Source organism: Perognathus longimembris, chromosome 13 (genome assembly GCF_023159225.1).
Source record: "Perognathus longimembris pacificus isolate PPM17 chromosome 13, ASM2315922v1, whole genome shotgun sequence".
Classification (NCBI taxonomy): Eukaryota; Metazoa; Chordata; class Mammalia; order Rodentia; family Heteromyidae; genus Perognathus; species Perognathus longimembris.
In genome coordinates, this window is record NC_063173.1 from 6,947,147 (window position 1) to 6,965,986 (window position 18,840).

Consider the following 18,840-nt stretch of genomic DNA (forward strand, 5'->3'; position numbering starts at 1 on the left):
CAATGTGTCTGGTGCCACAATAACCATACCTACTTAAATCACTGATTCATTCCATGCGGTGCTATTCCTGGAAAGATCCCTGTGGATGCCATCTGCTTTTTGTCGCTAGGCTACCAAAGAGCTATAATCTCGGCAGTTGCATTGTCCAGATTTAGGTACTGGGATTCTCAGGAAGCTGTCAATAGCATGGTTCTTCTGTTGCAAATTTATCATGGCCTTGTACACAAATAATTAAGAAATGGTTGCTATTTAGTTGCCTTTCCTCATGTTCTTTTCGTCCAATAGGTTAGCCAAGTCTCACTACTCCAAACACATACCAATTCATGCCTACCACCTTTCTTTATTTCTTCTTTTTCCACATTCATAATCATGCATGGTTAGATTTATTAGATTATCTTGCAAGATAAATCTAATTTCCAAGGTCTTCTAGGCAAGCTTCTATTATCCAAAGTCAGTCTAGCACTTGATCTATCCATTCCATCACACACATTTTAAAGACCTTAGTATTTACACAATATTAGTGCACAGTGAATTATAAATATTGAGGAAATAAAGCTCTATGAAAGCATTCATAATTGCTAAAAAAAAAAACAACAACCCCATTTCTTTCTGTTCTAGTAGATGTTCATCGCTAATTGATTCTTACGTGACATTCCTAACCTGGTTGAAGAAACTGTAATCCGTTGTTGAGGGCATGACCCTTGTTTCTCATTTCAACAGCCTCCTCAACTGTACTCCTAACAATGCTTGGAAAACAATGTAGAGACAGAAGAATTTTAATTTAATTTTATACCTGTTTGTACCTAGAATCAGAGCAATAAGAGATGCAATTTATGAGTTAAGAGCTGCGACCATAGATTAGTAACATGTGTAGAAAGGGCAAAGGCTTCCTTTTGGTACGTCTTTCCATTATACTGCCTGTGATATCTGTGAATGGGTCTCTGGAACCTGTCATATCCTGCAGATCTTTAATTATAAACTATGGTTTGTAACTTAGGAAAGAAGCTAGAAGCAGAAAGACTTTCTTATAGATAAGGATATGGGACAGTGACTTGTACTTGTCTAAAGTCTTTAGATAAATTAAGCAGTGAGCTGAAGCTCACTCATCTTGACTCCAGGTCTATAATCTTGCCTTATCTCCATGTATGAAACAAGAAAGCAAGGTGCACACAGCCCTACCTGCCCTAAGTTATCACTCCCATTTCAAAAGAAGATGGGTAATGCAAGGAAGCATGGAGTTGAGGGGGAAAATTAAGCTTTCAAAGATGATGAAAAAAGCAAAATTGCATGTCCAAGATATTGTAAACTTTGTAGAAGAATGAGATAGATGTGTCTCCAAAAGCATACCCCAAACTAGAAACTTCCTTGAAATACCATGAATTTAATTTCTGTCGTTTAATGCCACAACTATCTATTGCTCATATAAAATATTGTTTAAAGCTATTTATACTCATTTTAACAGGCTATGAATAGATCCCATGTAGCTTTTTGCCTGGCTATCAAAACTCTGGCTCATTCACTACCTTCCTGTAAGTAGTCATTCCACAGTTAAGGAATGATAACCCTAGCATAAAGATGTCTGACTGAAATCCAGGAGATCTCAGTTTGGGACCCAAAAGGTTCAGTGCTTCAGAACTCTCTGGAGCCTTTTCGTTTACTTCAATATGTAGGAAGAAAAAGTGAAATGGATGATCTCAAGAATGCACGGTTCATCAGTGATCTGATTGCTGGGAAATACTGGGGGGAAAGTCAGAAATGCAGTAAATTCTTCCTTCAGGGAAATTATTCCCTCTGCCTTTATCACCCAAAGTCATTTCTATAAAGAAAGGCAAATTGAAATAAAGGCGGAAAACTGACATTAAATAAAGACCAATAATATCAAACTGGTTTCTAATAAATTAGCTTGAGGATAAATTCTGACACGCCTCAAAGATGGCACCTTGAAAATCCACTTCAAATCTCTTAGTCTGTTTTCTTCGTCTGTATACAAGTTAACTTTCTGGCTTTAAGAACGAGAAGGGCTGGGAGTCAGCTCAACGGAAGAGCACATTCTTCACATGTTCAAAACGCTGGGTTCGGTCCTCTGCACCACACACAGGAAAGGAAATAACAAACAAGAAGCTTATATCATCAACCACAAGGACTTCTCTTCTCTATTAAATAGCCCCAAAGGCTTAAAGTGAAGCAGAGAAAAATCAACAAACCCTTCCCTCCGTCCTTACTTTCCCCATATTCAAAGCATTAAAAAAAAAATTCCCTTTCTTTTCCCACTACAAATCATAATTTTGACAGAAAAACCATACACGTATGCTTGAAAATTTTAGGTGAGGACACGTTTTGAAATGTTCCATAACTTAGAATATGTATTTTGAATAAAAGCAGAGATTACAAGAGACCAAGAGGAATTACATGTTCACTTACTGTGTAATTGCTATCAGTCTACTATGTTCTCTTCTCTATGGTCTGCGTGATGTCCCAAGACTTGCCTCTAAAAGATGTCACAAGTTGCAAGAGGAACAAGATGGAGAACATTTTAATTGTGTTTTTCTTAATTGCAATCAAGATAGAGTCTCGGAATCTAATGATCTCGCCTCTGTTTTCCTTGAGAATTAATGTCCTTATTGGAATCACTTTCGAGGAAGAGAAATAGGAAAAAAAAAAAAAAGAGAGATGAAGAGAACTGAATGCACTAGAAAAGCAGAAGTTTACTAAAGCTGATGGAATTTTCTGGTGTCACAATTTTCTGAGACGTGTTTATACATTGTCATGAAATGAACCCTTTGTTCTAGGAGCCAAGTGCCTACAAATCTGTGGGTCTGAAATGCCAACCAGTTCCTGGCTCCACGGTGGCTTAGCTTCCCTGTATGACAATGAATATGCTACACTTGGCTTCAGAGTTTGCCAGTGGCTTTCCCACTTGCCATTATTCAATGAAGACAGGGTTCTTTTTTCTTCTTTTTGAAATTTCCCACCCAAGCTGATGTTGTAGTGAGATAACAATGTGTTCAAGGTAAACATCAAAGATTATCTACCTTCTGCTGTTGTGAGCTAGAGGAGAAACAGAAAAACAGCAAGGAAAGAATGAGAGGAAGACAAAGAAGACAGAGGGAAATTGTTCTCTGGTGCATAGAGCCTGTCACAATTTCAAGAGAAGGGATAGTGGTTCATCATCTGAAATTTGCTTCTCTGAGCTTTCAGACTACCTTGCCCACTGGATTTTCACCCTCCCATACACTAAAACTTTCATTTTGTTTTCTTAGAATTTCTGGAACTAACTGGGAAGGAGGTAACTTCTACATGCATAGCCAATTTCTGTGCATCTCATGACTTGTCCTTGGCCCCGTAACTCAACAGGGATTCTGGTATCTTATGGTTTTATGTGAGAGGAGGATCAGCTCACAGCCTTCTGCTTAGAGTCGGCTGAGAGCACTTCTAGGACTGCTCATAGCCCCGTGCAGTGACCTTGGCCCAGTCATGTAATTCTCTATCTCTTATTAAGGTTATACCCAGTTTAAGCAAGGATTGTACAATTTGTGGTTTCAATACTAAAATTTGAATACCACCAAAATAGCAATAAAGGGACCTAGAATTTTAAATATCTGATTAAGAACTGTATCCTTCTACGATATTACTTGATTCATTTTAATCTCTTTGAAATTTCAATTCATATGTAAATGGAATGGTTTTTTTTTTTTAGTGAATCTCCTGTGGTTTGATAAGAAAATATATAAACACACATTTTGCAACTTGTAAAAGTTTACACACTTGGAGTCACATTTCTATGGCTCGTACTATGAATCCCAGCTACTCAGAAGGCTGGGATCTTAAGTTCAAGTCTATAACACTCCATCTCCAATTAAGCAGTAAAAAGCCAGGCTGGATCACGGCTCAAGAAGTAGAGTCATAAACAAGGAAGCAGAATAAGCATGATGCTCTAGTCTTTAAAAATTACTGACACTCTAAAGCAAAAAATTGATAGAGGTTCAAATACTAGATTGAGGTTCAAATACTGTGTTTATATCTGAGGGATGAGGATCCTTTAGTCTGTACATGGCAATGTGGATATTTGTAATCATTTGAAGGCTATACAAAATAATCATCACAACAGAAGGCTACAGGTAGCATATGCAAAGCATATAGAAGCATATGTGTTTTTCCTGTCATGTACCAAATGCTTTCACACAATTCATATGGCCTGTGGGCTAGATATTCCCCACCTCCGACTCCTTCTGCCATTTCAATTTTCAGAACTTTAATTTTTACATAAATACCACAGGGATAATTCAAACTGGTCTTGCTACCTTGCAAAATTATAATGGAAAAGTAATCTAGCATATATTGCTTTGAAACTTACAGCAGGAAAGTAAACATAATGAAGACAGGGATAGTAGTAGTGGTAGCTTAGCAGCAGCAGCAATAATAATGCCAGCATTGGAAGAGTGTAATTTTTAGTGTCTTCACAAGATGAAAATTAGAAATTTCATTGTTATTAAGCATTTTCCTACTAAGCTAAAAAAATATCTAGAGCTGAAAAGTACAATATATCTAGTACTCACTTATTAAAGGTTTTAAGAGTTGGATATGTGTTACAGTTTATAATTTTGTTTCACTACATGGAAGAAGGCTTTTTTTATAATTTTTTCTTTATTGTCAATGCAAAGTACAGAGGGTTTACAGTTTCTTATGGAAGGCAGTGAGTACATTTCTTATTCCACTTTTTACCTCTACTCTCATTCCCCCGACCTGCCACCTCCCCATTTCCCTCCCCACCCCGTGAGTTGTACAGTTGGTTTACACCAAATGGTTTTGTAAGTATTGCAAAAATATGGAACGCTTCACAAATTTGTGTGTCATCCTTGCACAGGGGCCAATTTTAGTATATATGCTGTGGAAGCAAGCACAGAAGGCTGTTATTATCAACTCTGAACAAGGGGTTAATTTTTCTGTTTCTAATAATTAATTTTGCGTCCTATTTTTACAACTTCAGGAGTGGGCAAGGAAATCGAGAATGGCAAAGGCTTGACTTACACTCTGTAAATAGCTCATAGCTTCGCCAATACCTTTCTTGATGAGTCCGTACAAGCATCGTACAATGAGCAATATAGGAACACAATATAGGAAGACCTGTACTTAGTGTTATCTTTCTGTGAACTCCACATGCATATGTGACCAGCAATAAACAAAGGCAGCTTCTATGCTGGAAGAACTTAACATGGCAGGCTTTTGCTCTTTGTAGGGGGCGGCAAACAGGAAAGAGTCATTTGCATTCCATTGTAACAGCAATCTCCAAATGTTTGAACACTGTCAGGTGGTTGTCCTTACTCAAGTTGCTTTTAATGTTTCTCATCCCCTTTAAATTGTATGTCCCCACAGGTAGTCTTTTTTTTTTTTTTTTACTAATAGGAATTCCATTAATAGCCTTGTTCATCTTCTTCAGATAGAAATAGATTGGAAATTAGGGTGCTACTAGGAGGACATGCAGGGAAGTTAAGAGAAATAAAATAGAGAAATGAATCCAATATGAAAGAAGATGATATGTTGAGCAATATTTAGAATCCAGTGAGGACAAAGCATACTGGGAACACCATGAACTAGGACTGAAAGCCACCGCTCACCACTGCACAAATGCTATTTAGAGCTGACCTCAGCAGGCTCTGAAGCAGGAACCAGAGGCAGAGGAAGGAAGCCTGAGCTGAGCAATCAGATTCTATGAATGTATTTGAGACAAGAACAATCATTTCCTCATTTTCCCATTACACACTCATTGCCTCCTAGGTTCTCACTCCTTAAGTATTAATCAGCACAACCAGGATAATTTAGCAAACATCCTATTTAAAGCACTATAGTTAGCCCTACAGGAAACAGGAAGAAAGGAGGCACGTGGTCCATTCCACTGTTTACAATACAAAGCAGAAAAAATTCCACAAGAAAAGAGAGGCAATGTTCGCTGGTGAATGTGAAGGAGAAAGGTTGAAGGATGTTCTTGGATTCTATAACCCAACTGTACCCTCTGCTTTTCTAAAATGATGATGGGATTATTTCATGTTGATTGGTGAGGGTTGAGACTGAAGGAATTTACAAGTGGAGTTCCTACTTGTTTTTCCTCCATGGGTACCAAGCAAGTTAAAGTAAGATGGGGAAGATATAGGGTGGGATTATTGGACATGGAAGAAGGATTGCAGAGGTGGCTACAAGTTAAATCTTGAAGGTCAGATCCTCTCCCTGTACCTTCTTCTACTGGAAGCAGTGAATGGTATCATTAAGCAAAAATACCACCTACAGCATGTATATGTTCAAGTATAAATACATATATATGATATATATATATGTATATATATATTTCATTGGATGTCAAAGTACATAAAATAGGGAATCAATGAAAATTTTAAATGCGATCTAAATTATATATGATGCCCAGCTGACTTGCTTATCTGCTCTCTAGCTTTGTTTTTCCCTTTCTTTCAGGATTCTATGCGGTTCCAGAGTCAATAGACACTAATTGGTCCCTATTTTGCTTAATGTTCCCCGGTTGCAAGAAAACCACTTGTTCTACTTTAAGACACTACTGGAGTTTAATATCAAGAAAAGGGGGCAGGAAGCAAAAGGAAAAGAAAAGGCAGGGCACTTGAAGAATTAGAACTAAAACTAGAATTTTCAGGGACAGAGGAAATCACAGCTCATACTCTCTCCTGTCCCTTTCAGGATTTCTGTTTTGTATCTTTTTTCTGGGACCACAGAGTGTCCTGTTTCCTCTTTGTACCTGCGTACATATAAGCAAAGTTGGATTGCAATTGTGAGAAATATTGTAATTAATGCAAATTGGCTAGCACTAAAGTATACGATAGACATACATTTAATTATTTTAAATGTCCTTTGTTTTATACTTGAGTGTAAATGCTCCATGGCTGGGTTTGTGTTTTCCTTTTTGTTGTTTTATGTCCAGGCACACTGCAGTTTCTGATTAACGAGGATGTTTACTGACAATTGGTTAAGTAAAAGGAAAAATGGATTACAGTCACACAATCAGTGCTCTTTGTGTTTACTTCCCTTGGAGTGCCCTCTTTCTCCATCAACACTGGAAGTTAAATTTTTAACCTTCAGAACTTATCTGGCAAACCCCTTTCTATAAAGTGCATCTCTACTCTGAACCTTGTAGTAATTCTTAGGGACATAAAATTCTTTAGTCTGTTCTTAGGGTAATTTGTATATTCATTTGACAGTTTATACAGGAAGAATTTCAACCTGAGGTCCTTGTGACTTACCATTTTTGTACTTCCCCCAAGGCTTAACAAATTTCATGAGAATGTCTACATAAAGTTTTCCTGAGATGAATGGATACTGTTGCAAATTATTCCTTGATTGACAAAACCTTATATTATAGCACCAAGACAAATGATACTGTAGCACAAAAGGAGTGAGGACACACTGAATCCCAGGATGATTATTTACCAAATGAAAACATGATAACTAGCAACATCAGGGAAAGCCACCTCAGACACTGCATGAGGGGTACTATTTTGTCAAGGAGAGGCTGATATCTGAGGACTGCAGTTTGAAGCCGGCCCAAAAAGAACATGCCACGAGACTCTTCTCTTCAATTAACCACCAAAATACCAGTAGTGGAGATGTGGCTCAAGTAATAGAGCACTACCCTTGAGCACAGAAGCTCAGAGATAGTGCCCAAGGACCAGGGGATAGGAAAAAAGAGCCGTAAGCATTGTATGGTATCATTACGCAAAAATACCACATATACTTATATACTCAAGTATAAATACATATATGTATTTGATATATATATATATTTCATTGGATGTCAAAGTACATAAAATAGGGAATAAATGAAAATGAGATCTAAATTATATATGTTGACAAAAATGAATTGGGGCTCCATTTAAATAACATTTTCATAACATTAATAATGCCCACATTTTGCCTTTGAAAGTATTCATAAAAGTATGTGAACTTATTAATTATATAAAATTAGTAAAGATTTTAAAGATATTAGTGTTTTGAAAAATTAGAAAATTCCCAATATCTTTCATAAAAGTTTTAGTGTCAAATCAGAACGATAACTTGAATATGTGTGTATGTGTGTGTGTATGTGCGTATGTGTTTGTATGTGTGTATAAGTGTGTGTATGGAACAGACATTCAAGTGGAGAAAAGAGTACCCCACAAGCCAAGAGAACTGATGGGAAGGCTCTTTTCCTCAAGTACTAAATATCTCTACCTACACTCTTCCCCTACACACACACAACATAAAATTCCTTAGTAAAGGTTTGTTGCTTTCTCTGTACAGATTTGAATAGAAATGATTTCTTAAGTTCATTATTAACCACAGTGATGATTAAAAGTGCCATCCATTAACTGGAAAGCCTGGCATTGGAGATTCCTCCTCCTCCTCTTCTTCCTCCTCCTCCTCTTCCTCCTCCTCCTCCTCCTTCTTTCTTCTTTCTTCTTCTTTCTTCCTCTTCTTCCTCCTCCTTCTTTTCCTCCTCCCTCTTCCTCTCCTCCTCCTCCTCTTCTTCTTCTTTTTCTTTTTCTTCTTCTTCTTCCTCTTCCTCCTCTTCTTCTTCCTTCTCCTCCTTTTTCTCCTTCCTCCTCCTCCCTCCTCCTCTCTTCTTGCTCCTCCTACCACTTCCTCTCTTCTTCTTCTTCTTCCTCCCCTTCTTCCTTCCTTCTTCTTCTTCCTTTTCTCCCCTTCCTTCTTTCTTTCTTTCTTTCCTCCTCCTCCTCCTCCTCCTCCTCCTCCTCCTCCTCCTCCTCCTCCTCCTCCTCCTCTCCCCTCTTCCTCCTCCTGTTCTTCCTCCTCCTCCTCCTGCTCCTATTCTTGGTTTGCATTATATTTATTTAGTTTTTCAAATTTTATTTTGTTGTAAAGGTAATGTACAGGGTGGTTACAATTACATAAGTAATGAGTGTATTTCTTGTCATAACACTGTTACCACCTATTTCATTCTTCCCCTACCAATTCCTGCACCCGTTGTAAAGTTGATTTAGGTACTCACTATGTGCCCCTTAAGCAATCTTTCTGTGCCACACTTGGGGAGGAAATGCCCCTCTCTCATCAATAAGTTTAAGCCAGGGAAATAAGAAAACAAATAAATGTAGGTTCATGTCTCCAACTTTCCTTTTCAGCTCTTTGAAAAAAATGTAAGAGGATAAACAGAAAGGGAGAGAAAGACACATTTAACAACACTATGCTATATGGCAAATTAAGAGGTGCACATAAGGAACAAGAAAGGAGGAAGCACTGACTCCTACTCAAAGGAGGCTAGGAAAGAAACAGACCCTGAGGCTTCGTTGGGAATATCTTACTTTCCATGAGAAAATGAAGAAAGAGGAGAAAGACAGAGATAGGAGAAGCAAACTATGCAATGCCAGATTCCAGGTCAAAACAGAAAATAACTCAAAAGGATCCAGAGAGCCTCCCACCATAAGGTTAAAAGACTCCTTATAAAAATCGTGTTATACATTTTTAACAACTGAGATCACCTTATAGAGATCCAAGTACAACCATGATCTAACTAGGAGAACTTCAAATATAGGTAGCTTTGGAAATATTTACTGGATTCTCAATTTGTTGTAAGACCCCAAAACATCTAATTTGGGGCACTTAAGATAACTTCAAGAAATCTTCAAAGAAGATTTATGCCTTTCAATTGTTTACAGAGCATTTATCTTCAGTTTTGGTGTCAGAAATTACTTTTTTTAAAAGAAGGCTCAAAATAATTTTCTCAAGGCTGAATTTTTACAAAAAATCTCTCATTCCTAATTGGATATCCTAATTGGATATTACACAATAAGTGTAATCAAAAGTATCAGACAATTTTTCCAAGTCCAATTCACATCATCTCAGCCTTTCAAATGTGCTCCCTCTAGTTGGATAAATTATATACATGAACAAGACTTTTACAATAGAAAATATAGATTCACTTATTCATTTTATATTTTTATATGTTTTATTCAAAGTCTTTACAAATCTCTAAGTACTGCGTTACTACTTTGCTAAAGAAACCATCACTTTAAAGAGTGGTGTTATGGGACTTTTACACAAATTAGCATAGCACAGAAATTTAAAAAGTAATTTTAACCTATTGTTCTCTCCGTCAAAACCAACTGTTCAAGATATCTCAGCAAGTTAAGTCATTTTCAGAACCCCCACCAGGAAATACACATGGCAAGTTATTTCAAATGTTAATATGAAGAAATTCAATGTTGTCTACTCTTTTTAGTTCACATTATTACTAGGAACTATTGTCATTAGAACGATGAGTTCATTTGGGTCATTATTTACTCTTTTTCACTCTTCAATGTTCAGGCACACTATGAATTCAGATTTCACACACAGCAAATAAAAGCAGACATACATTTATCCTAAACAGGAACTACAGAGAGGATACTTTACCTTCAGATTTGTAGAATATATTTATTACATATTTCTCTATAGATATAAAAGATGCAAATGATAAAAATAAGAGCATTTGTAGGAAAATAGAAGATAAGTTTTCCTTACCGGAATGAATGCATTTTGCATAGCTTGCTCACATTGTTTTAAGGAAGCAATAGTATCCCATAAAAGCTGATAATTCTCAGCCCGGGAAGCATTTGCCCGTTGCATAGTGAAAGCTGTTAACACTCAAACTGAGCTCAAAGAACCCAGTTGAAGAAGGAGAGAGAGGAAAAAAAAAAAAACCCTGCAGATCTGTTACATAAACTTCTTAATTAGATCTGCTACACAAACTGCTATCTTAAGACTTTAAAAAAAAGTTAATCAGAACATTTCTTTTGGGGGATAACTGGGCATGACGTGAACAGAGACAGATGTTTTCATTGGGAAGGATTTTCATTCCCACACTTGTGAGAAGCAATGCCATCCATTTCCTTGTCTTTATACTGGTCTGGCAAAACTGCACATACCGTAAGTGTGGGTGGTGGTGGGAGAAGTGGGAGGGAGATAGATGTGAAAAAATATTTCTGCCACAAGATTTGGCTGGCTGGCCTCAGAGGTAGGACTCGAGTAGCTTTCAAATGTAGTAAAGGGGTTATAAAACCACATCTATGGACAGGGGCAGATGTCTGCACTTGTCTGCCATGAGCAAAACCCACATGCACTTTCACAGTATCTTTTATTATCTCCAACACCCCTAATCAGTTCAGTTCAGACATAGATGTGACATAGTCTTCATTTACACTGTGGTTCATTGCGTTTATTATGCATTGTGTATCCGATATTGTTTCCAAAACCAGTTTGGTGAAGATGTATGGGAATAAAATATAGCCAACTGTTCCTTTTAGAATTGAAGAGTAGACGGAACACAATACTGTTACCTCTGTAGTGGTAAACGACATATAGATGTACAATGAAAAGCATGGCTTTGAATATTCTCGGGACTTAAAGGTGGTCTGTACAGAACTGGAATGTATTAATTCCATTTAAAAATGTGTATAATTTAACAACATAATACTAGCATAAGCACTTAATAAAACAGAAATAGAAGTTGGAGATCAAGTGTGAATCTCCTTTGCTGAGGATGGCAGCCTACACTGCTAGGTGAAGCCCGAGATGCCTCCATTCTGTTTGGAATTTCTGAGGGAGCGATAAGGCATCCTAGAAAACGACTCTGAAATCCACGATCCCAGGACTGATTTATGGCAAACAGTGGTGACATTGATGCATGCACTGAGGGAGGGAAGAAGAAAATGGGGATAAATTCACAGCACGATGGATAAATTATGTTTAATTGACCTATAAAACCCAAGGGGTACAATACAAGGTATAAATTATTAAAAACAGGTTGATAAACTCGTTGAAAGATTTCTGCTGAATTATGTTGGGGAAAGCTACATGCTTTGGGTTTCCTAGTTTTTCTGCATTTTTTTCCCCCTGGGGTCTGGTGGATTATTTCATCCTAATGACCTTGGCATTTGAAAGTCTAAAAAGGCTGACACCACCAATATCTCATTTCTTCTATCTTATTTCAGTCATTATTTAAATTTTGAACAGAAGGAAGCGAGAGGTACCATTGATCTTTCAGAACTTCTACCTGCATGAATCTGCAGGGAGATTGTTTTTCTTTCTTGTATACAGACCAGAAGGCTATTGGCATCAGACAGTCTGCTTTCCAATATCCATCCAACCAACCTTTCCTTTTTCTCATTCATGGTGTTCTGTTCAGCTCACACCCACAGTCCCTCCTCTGCCTTCATTCCTGCCCTTATCCACTCCCATCTGCCCAGCCACACGCTGCTTCTTCAGACCAGCCAGCCCACAACGTCCCAAAAATATTCCTCAATCTCACAGGAAACAACAGGAAAATAAAAGTTTTAAAACCATGTTCTAAAATCCCAGTAATTCATCCGAATTCCTTAATTCGTTTATCACCATTATTCCACTCTCCAATCTCTGGGTGTTATGTCACACTTAGGGGTGCTCCATGATGCCCCTCATTAATTTAAGTACTGTCTCCTAATAGGTCTTCTTTTTATTCCCCAAAAGATTCGAAAATCCCCAATCTGTGTATAGAAACTCAACCTAGTTTTTTTTTTCCCCAATCAGACACTCATTAATTCATAGACTTAACAAATATATGAAAAGTCTCTATGTCCTATCATTTGATATTTCCCTGATAATACAAATATATAGCAAGTTATAAACAGTCTACCTAGCTGGACTCTGGTGGTTCATGCCTAAAATCTTAGCTACTCAGGAGGCTGAGATATGAGGACCTTGAAGCTAGCCCGGGCAAGAAAGTCTATGAGACTCTTATCTCCAATTAATCACAGAAAAAGCTGGAAGTAGCACTATGGCTCAAGTGGTAGAGCACTGGCCTTTAGCAAAAGGAACCCAGGGACAGTTCAAGCCCTCTGACTAGCCAAAAAAAAAAAAAAAGAGAGAGAATCTATCTTGAAGAACTTAAAGTGTAATACAGAAAGAGGTAGATTACATAAACAGCAAAAAGACACGTTAATTAGTGTAAGTGCCACAGCAGTTACCACAAAGGTATCACTCAGGCAAATCAAGGTAGCCCAGTGGAAGACTTAGCACTTTGCTAGAGATTGGAGGTCATACAGAATTGAGTTATGCCACAAAGACAGCTAGGATGGCTTCCTGGGAAGAGATACAGATAGCACCGGCACCGGTTGGGAATGAAAGAATACCTAAAACCAAAATTATCTACTTTTACACTCAGATTTGGAGTCAAGGCTAGTCTTGAATTAAAATGAGTAGTTTCCTGTTTGTAAACCTAATCAATCTTAATTTTACCAGTTCTTACAGGACTGATGCTCATAAATTCAGTAAAACTTTCGTCACACCTGTTGAGGCAGTAAATTCCCCCATGCTTATTCTCTACTCTTTAAATAGATATATTGACATACTTTTGAAAGTTTAGGTGGCACAGTCATTTAGGTCATGTTTCTTGTCGTTTTTATTAAGCATTTATCACAGTTTTGTATTCACATTTTACAAATTCTAAAACTATTTACTTCAAAATTCATAAAGTACTTAATTAAACTTACTCAGTTTAGTAACATTTATTGAGCCAAGCACTGTGATAAAAGCAGAAAATATAATGCTAATTTCAATGAGCTGTAGCTTACTATGAAACTGTCACACCTACGAATAATTTTATTTCTTGTTAGTCCAAGGTCTAGTCTATAATGTCTACCATTAGTCTCTTGAAAATTGTTGTCACATATGTATTGTATGTACATACACTGCGAAGCTATAATCAGTGTGTCTAATGGTACTTGTTATATCTATACCACACATATGAAAAACAGGTCAAAATTTAAATATAACTTTCTGGTGAATGGTTGAAATATAAATTCATTGCAATTGAACTCACATAAAAAATGGAGTACCAGCACCTAAATGAGTTCTTGCACTTAAAATATCAACAACAAAAAGACTAGAATGATGTTTATGAGAAAATGAATTTCAAGAACTGACATAAGATTAAAAAGAAACAATAAGCCAGTGGCTCACACCTATCGCTCTAGCTACTCAGAAGGCTAAGATCTGGAAAGTCAAGGTTTAAAGACAGGCTAGGCCTCTAAAAACTCTATCTCCGATTAACCAGCAACATGTCAGGCTGGAGACATGGCTGGAGTGATAGAGTGTCAGCCAAGAGCCAAAACACCAAGCAAGAGCACCAAGTCCCTGAATTGAAGGCCTGGTACAAATGCATGCATGCATACACACAATAAACTATAGGGAATAGGAAACAAACAAGGAGATTCCTAGAATTTACCCTCATTGGGGAGATACAAAGCAACAAGAGGCAATACAGAATCTATTATTAAAGTTTGAAATGTCAATGCCCTTCTCTGAATAACAGAATCAACAGACAAAAAAAAAGAGGGATGAAAATCTTAAGAAAATTTAGCCATCAATTTCAAACTAATTGATTAACCAACTAAGTTAAGCCAACTAATTTCAAAATTACTTCATCAATTTGATTTAATATATCTTTATAGAATAATTTACCCAACAATAACAAAACATACACATTCTTATACATTGCTTGTATAGCATTACCTGTGATAGAAAATATTCTGAATGGTAAACCAAATTTTTATAAATGTGAAAGGCTTCACGTCATAAGAATCATATTCTTTGACAATAAAAAGTTAAACCAAATATAAATAACAAACCCTGGAAACTTGCAAAATATTTGGAAACTAGCTGCCACACTTCTAAATAACCTACTTGTCAATAAAAAAATCAAAAGGAAATTTAAATTTTTGATGCAATGAAAATAAGCCATTACATAGCACATTTCATTGGCTGCTCTCAAAGTAATAATTAAGGAACTATGTATATTGTCACAAATCTGTATTTGAAAAGAAGTTCTCAGATTAGTGACTTTAGTTTTCACACCAAACAACCAGTGGGGGGGAAAAAAGACAAAAACAAGCAAATGGAAAATAAATTAAAAATCAGAACAGAAATTAGAGGAAAATTAATGAAACTAAATGCTGGTTCTTTAGACTGTCAATAAAATTGATAACCCTCTGGAAAAGCTAACAAGACAGAAAGAAAGGAGAAATCGATTATTAAAATCCGAATGGAAGAGGTGGTATCTCTAAAGATACAAGACATAAAAGAGCTAATGAGAAAATCTTGTGAAAAATATTTTGCAAAAAACAAAAGAAAAATTAGAATCTTAGATGAAATGGGCAAATTCTTTAAAAGATTCAAACTACCAAAGATAACAAAAAATAACCTGCCTAGCCACACCATATACCTACTAAAGATATAAATTTGTAATGAAAACATCCCACAAGGACAACTTGAAGCCCAGATGGCTCCACTGATGGAATTCCATCAAACATTTATGGAAAAAGTATTTTTAAGCAAACTCAGACACTGGAAGAGGAACAAATACTCTTGAACTCATTTCTTAAGGCTGATGCCAAACCAGATAAAGATATTAGAAGAGGAAAAACACCACATTGCTTCAAGGATACAGACACAAAACTTCTAATCAAATAAGCGACTGAAGCCAGACCCAGAGAAACATAGGTTGCATGGTTTCCCTCATTTATGGTAGCTGTAGTGTGCCTATAAATCTACAAGTAGACACCATGGGTGGCAAGCAAGGGGTTACAAATGAATTGACTGAAAGGCAGTAGACTATGAAAATGCAATAATACCATTCATGTAAAAACTTAAGTCAAAACCCAACAACATAAGTACCAGGAAATGGGTACTTGCAAGAGGGGAGCTTGTGGCATAAGGGCTAGTGCAAGGAGAATGAAGGAGCAAGGGGAGGATACAGGCAAAAATAAATTGCAAACATCAGAGAATTGAGAAATATGAAGAAAGAGGTAGGTCAAAGAGGAGTGAAGAGGTTGAAGCGGTGTCAGATCAAGATGCATTATCTACACGCACTGCTTTGTTCAATTACGAAGATGCAATACATAATCTAAAATGAAGAGAAGTAAGGGAAGGGGTGGGTGAGAATGTTGAAAGGGATGACATTGATCAAGATGCACTGTATTCAAAAATTGCTTTGGTGAATGGCAACTCGTTTGTACAACTACTTAAAGATAATAAAAGTATTATTTTAAAAAGTAACAACAAAATTAGCATAGTCCAACCATATACAGAAAGAACAATGTAGCATAGCAGGTAGACTAGAAGCATACATTTTGTTTAAAATTTGAAAAAGAGAAATATTTTCATTGTGTTAGTTTTTAAAAACAAGCAAGTTAACAATGATAGTATCATCGTAACAAGAACAAATACAGCTTTTTGTAAAATTTGCTATATATCTTTGATTTTTAAAAAATCTCTAATAATTCTTACCACTTCTAGGAAAGTTTCCTTTCTTTCTTTCTTTCACTTTTATTCTCAAGGTGATGTACAGAGGAAGTGCGTACATTTCTTGTCATACTTGTTACCCCTCCCTCATTTTTCTCCCATTGTCCCTTCCTCAACCATTTCTCTCTCTCTCTCTCTCTCTCTCTCTCTCTCTCTCGTGTGTGTGTGTGTGTGTGTGTGTGTGTGTGTGTAATGCTGGTGATCATTGTGCATACTAGGCAAATGTGTTTTGCTGACCTACAGCCTCAGCCCTCAAAAGAAGAAAAGTGGTACAATATTGTTCTCATTCCATGATCTGGAAACTGATTTATGAATTCAGTGAGATACCAATTCAAATCCTCCCAAATTATTTTATTAAATAATTTAGAAAAATTAGAAATATATTCTAAAATTATATAGGAATTCAGAGGATGCTTGGCGTACAAAATAACTCTGAAAAGGAAAATCAAAATTAGACAAAGATCACAACCAGATTTCTAGATTTATTCTAAGTTTAATATGATCTTGCAAAATGTTCATAAATAGATCACACAGAATAGAGCCTCCAGTTTCCACATGTGTTATAAGCCAACACCTTTTCAATGAAGATACAGGGGCAATTCAATGGCAAAAAGGGAATTTTTATCAGTAAGAGTGATACTGGAATAAAATTACATATCCATAAGGAAAATAATACATTGTGGTAAACACCTCTTAGTACATATTAGCTCCAAACCGATTATATAGACCTAACATACAACCTAAACACAACTTCTAGTTGCGTGCCGGTTGCTCTCTTCAGTAATCCTACTTACTGAGGAATCAAAGACCTGGAGAATCACAGATCAAAGCCAGGCCAGACAGAAAAGTATCCTAGATTCCTCAAGAATATCTGAGAAACAAAATTAGAAGTATGGTTCAAGTGATAGATTGCTAGCAGAATAAGCAAAGTCAAGCAAGTATAAGACCTTTCATTCAAACTCTTGTTCCAGGAGAAAGAGAGAGAGAGAGAGAGAGACAGAGACAGACAGACAGAGACAGAGACAGACAGAGAAAGACAGAGACAGAGACACAGAGACAGAGAGAAAGAATGCTAATTTTCACCCAGATAAAATGACAGCCCAAGCAAATACTTACCAAACAAAAAGCCTTTAGTTCAAACCTCACTACTAGCAACAATACCCCCAAAACTTCTGCACACACACACACACACACACACACAGAGAGAGAGAGAGAGAGAGAGAGAGAGAGAGAGAGAGAGAGAGAGAGAGAGAGAGAGAGAGAGAGAGAGAGAGGTTTCCGTAACTTTGGGTTGGGAATAACAGCAGAAGTACAATCATGAAAAAACAAACTGCTAAGTCAGACACATAAAATTGAAAATTTTCGGATCTTTGAAAAGCATTGTTGATGAAATAAAAACACCAGCACAGTATGGAAGATAACATTTATAAATCATATATCTGGTAATGAAATTGTAAAAACGAAAATTAGATTTGATCAGTTACTTCAACAAGAAAGATAAATAATCATGTTAAGATGATCGATGTCATTAATTATTAAAGGCATGAAAGTTAAAACCATAATGTCAAGTAAATCAGACCATATGTATTACAATGGATAATATTAAAAAAAAGATATGACAGTCATGAAGATAATGCCTGCAATCTCAGCTAAACAACAGGTGTAGGTTTAGGAGTTTCATACATACTATATGATCCCATGTATGGAAAATTTTCATTTATACTAGAAGAAAGAATCATAGGTACCTGGGAAAGGCAGGTAGAGTATATTGGAGGATGCAGTGGTTGCAAAAGAGAGTGAAGAAACTTTTGGAGGTGGTAGATATGATCATTATATTGAAGAGATAGTTTCATATGTCAAAACTTATCAGCCTGTACCTCACTGAAGCTATTTTTAAAAGTTTCTCAAAAAGTTTCTAAGCCAGTAAAAAAAAACCCAAAACCTCACATTCTTGAATTTTCACCCTAAGTGACAAGCTCTTATCATTTAATGTTAAAACCTTATAGTTCAACTTTTCTCTGTGGTGAGGACAGTAAAGAGGAAGAAAAGATTAGAAAACAAAAACTACTAGAAAGAATGTGCATAAAAAGTAATCAAAAGAGTGGACCAAGATTTCAAAATTTAAGGTCTTCACTTCTCATTATAGTTCTTGTCCAAATTAGGTATATGATCTTGGTGTAGTCATTTTGCTTTGACAAGCTTAATTATTCATTTATGACATGAAAGGATTCAACAAAATTTGAATGCCTGACCCTGACATAATTCAGTGATCTTTGAGTAAATTTTAATCTTCAACAATTCCATTTCCTGCTGAACTAAGCACATCCAGATATGGCTTTCAATTTACCAAAAGTATCTCTCTTGGAATTAGGCAATCTGCATGACATAATGCTAGTGTATCCCCAATAAGACAGTAAACTCTCTCAAAGGTAGAGCCTTCCACCTTAAATATTTCTGATTTTTCTCCAAGCATTTTGTGGTTCAGAGGTTATACCATTGTAGTACTGACAT

At 36.5% G+C, this 18,840-nt stretch overlaps 1 protein-coding gene across 11 annotated transcripts in view; it reads right to left on the minus strand.

The window, feature by feature from the left end:
* Window positions 1-18,840, minus strand: part of Dlg2 (discs large MAGUK scaffold protein 2) — a 1,704,707-nt gene that overhangs the window by 621,607 nt on the left and 1,064,260 nt on the right. For 3 of the 11 annotated variants that reach the window (XM_048360021.1, XM_048360020.1, XM_048360017.1), the window contains exon 1: window positions 10,516-10,620. The exons of the other annotated variants lie outside the window; for them this stretch is intronic. In XM_048360021.1, the coding sequence (XP_048215978.1) occupies window positions 10,516-10,620 (105 nt within the window). Of the gene's footprint in view, window positions 1-10,515; window positions 10,621-18,840 lie in introns of those variants that run through there. 11 annotated transcript variants of the gene reach the window in all.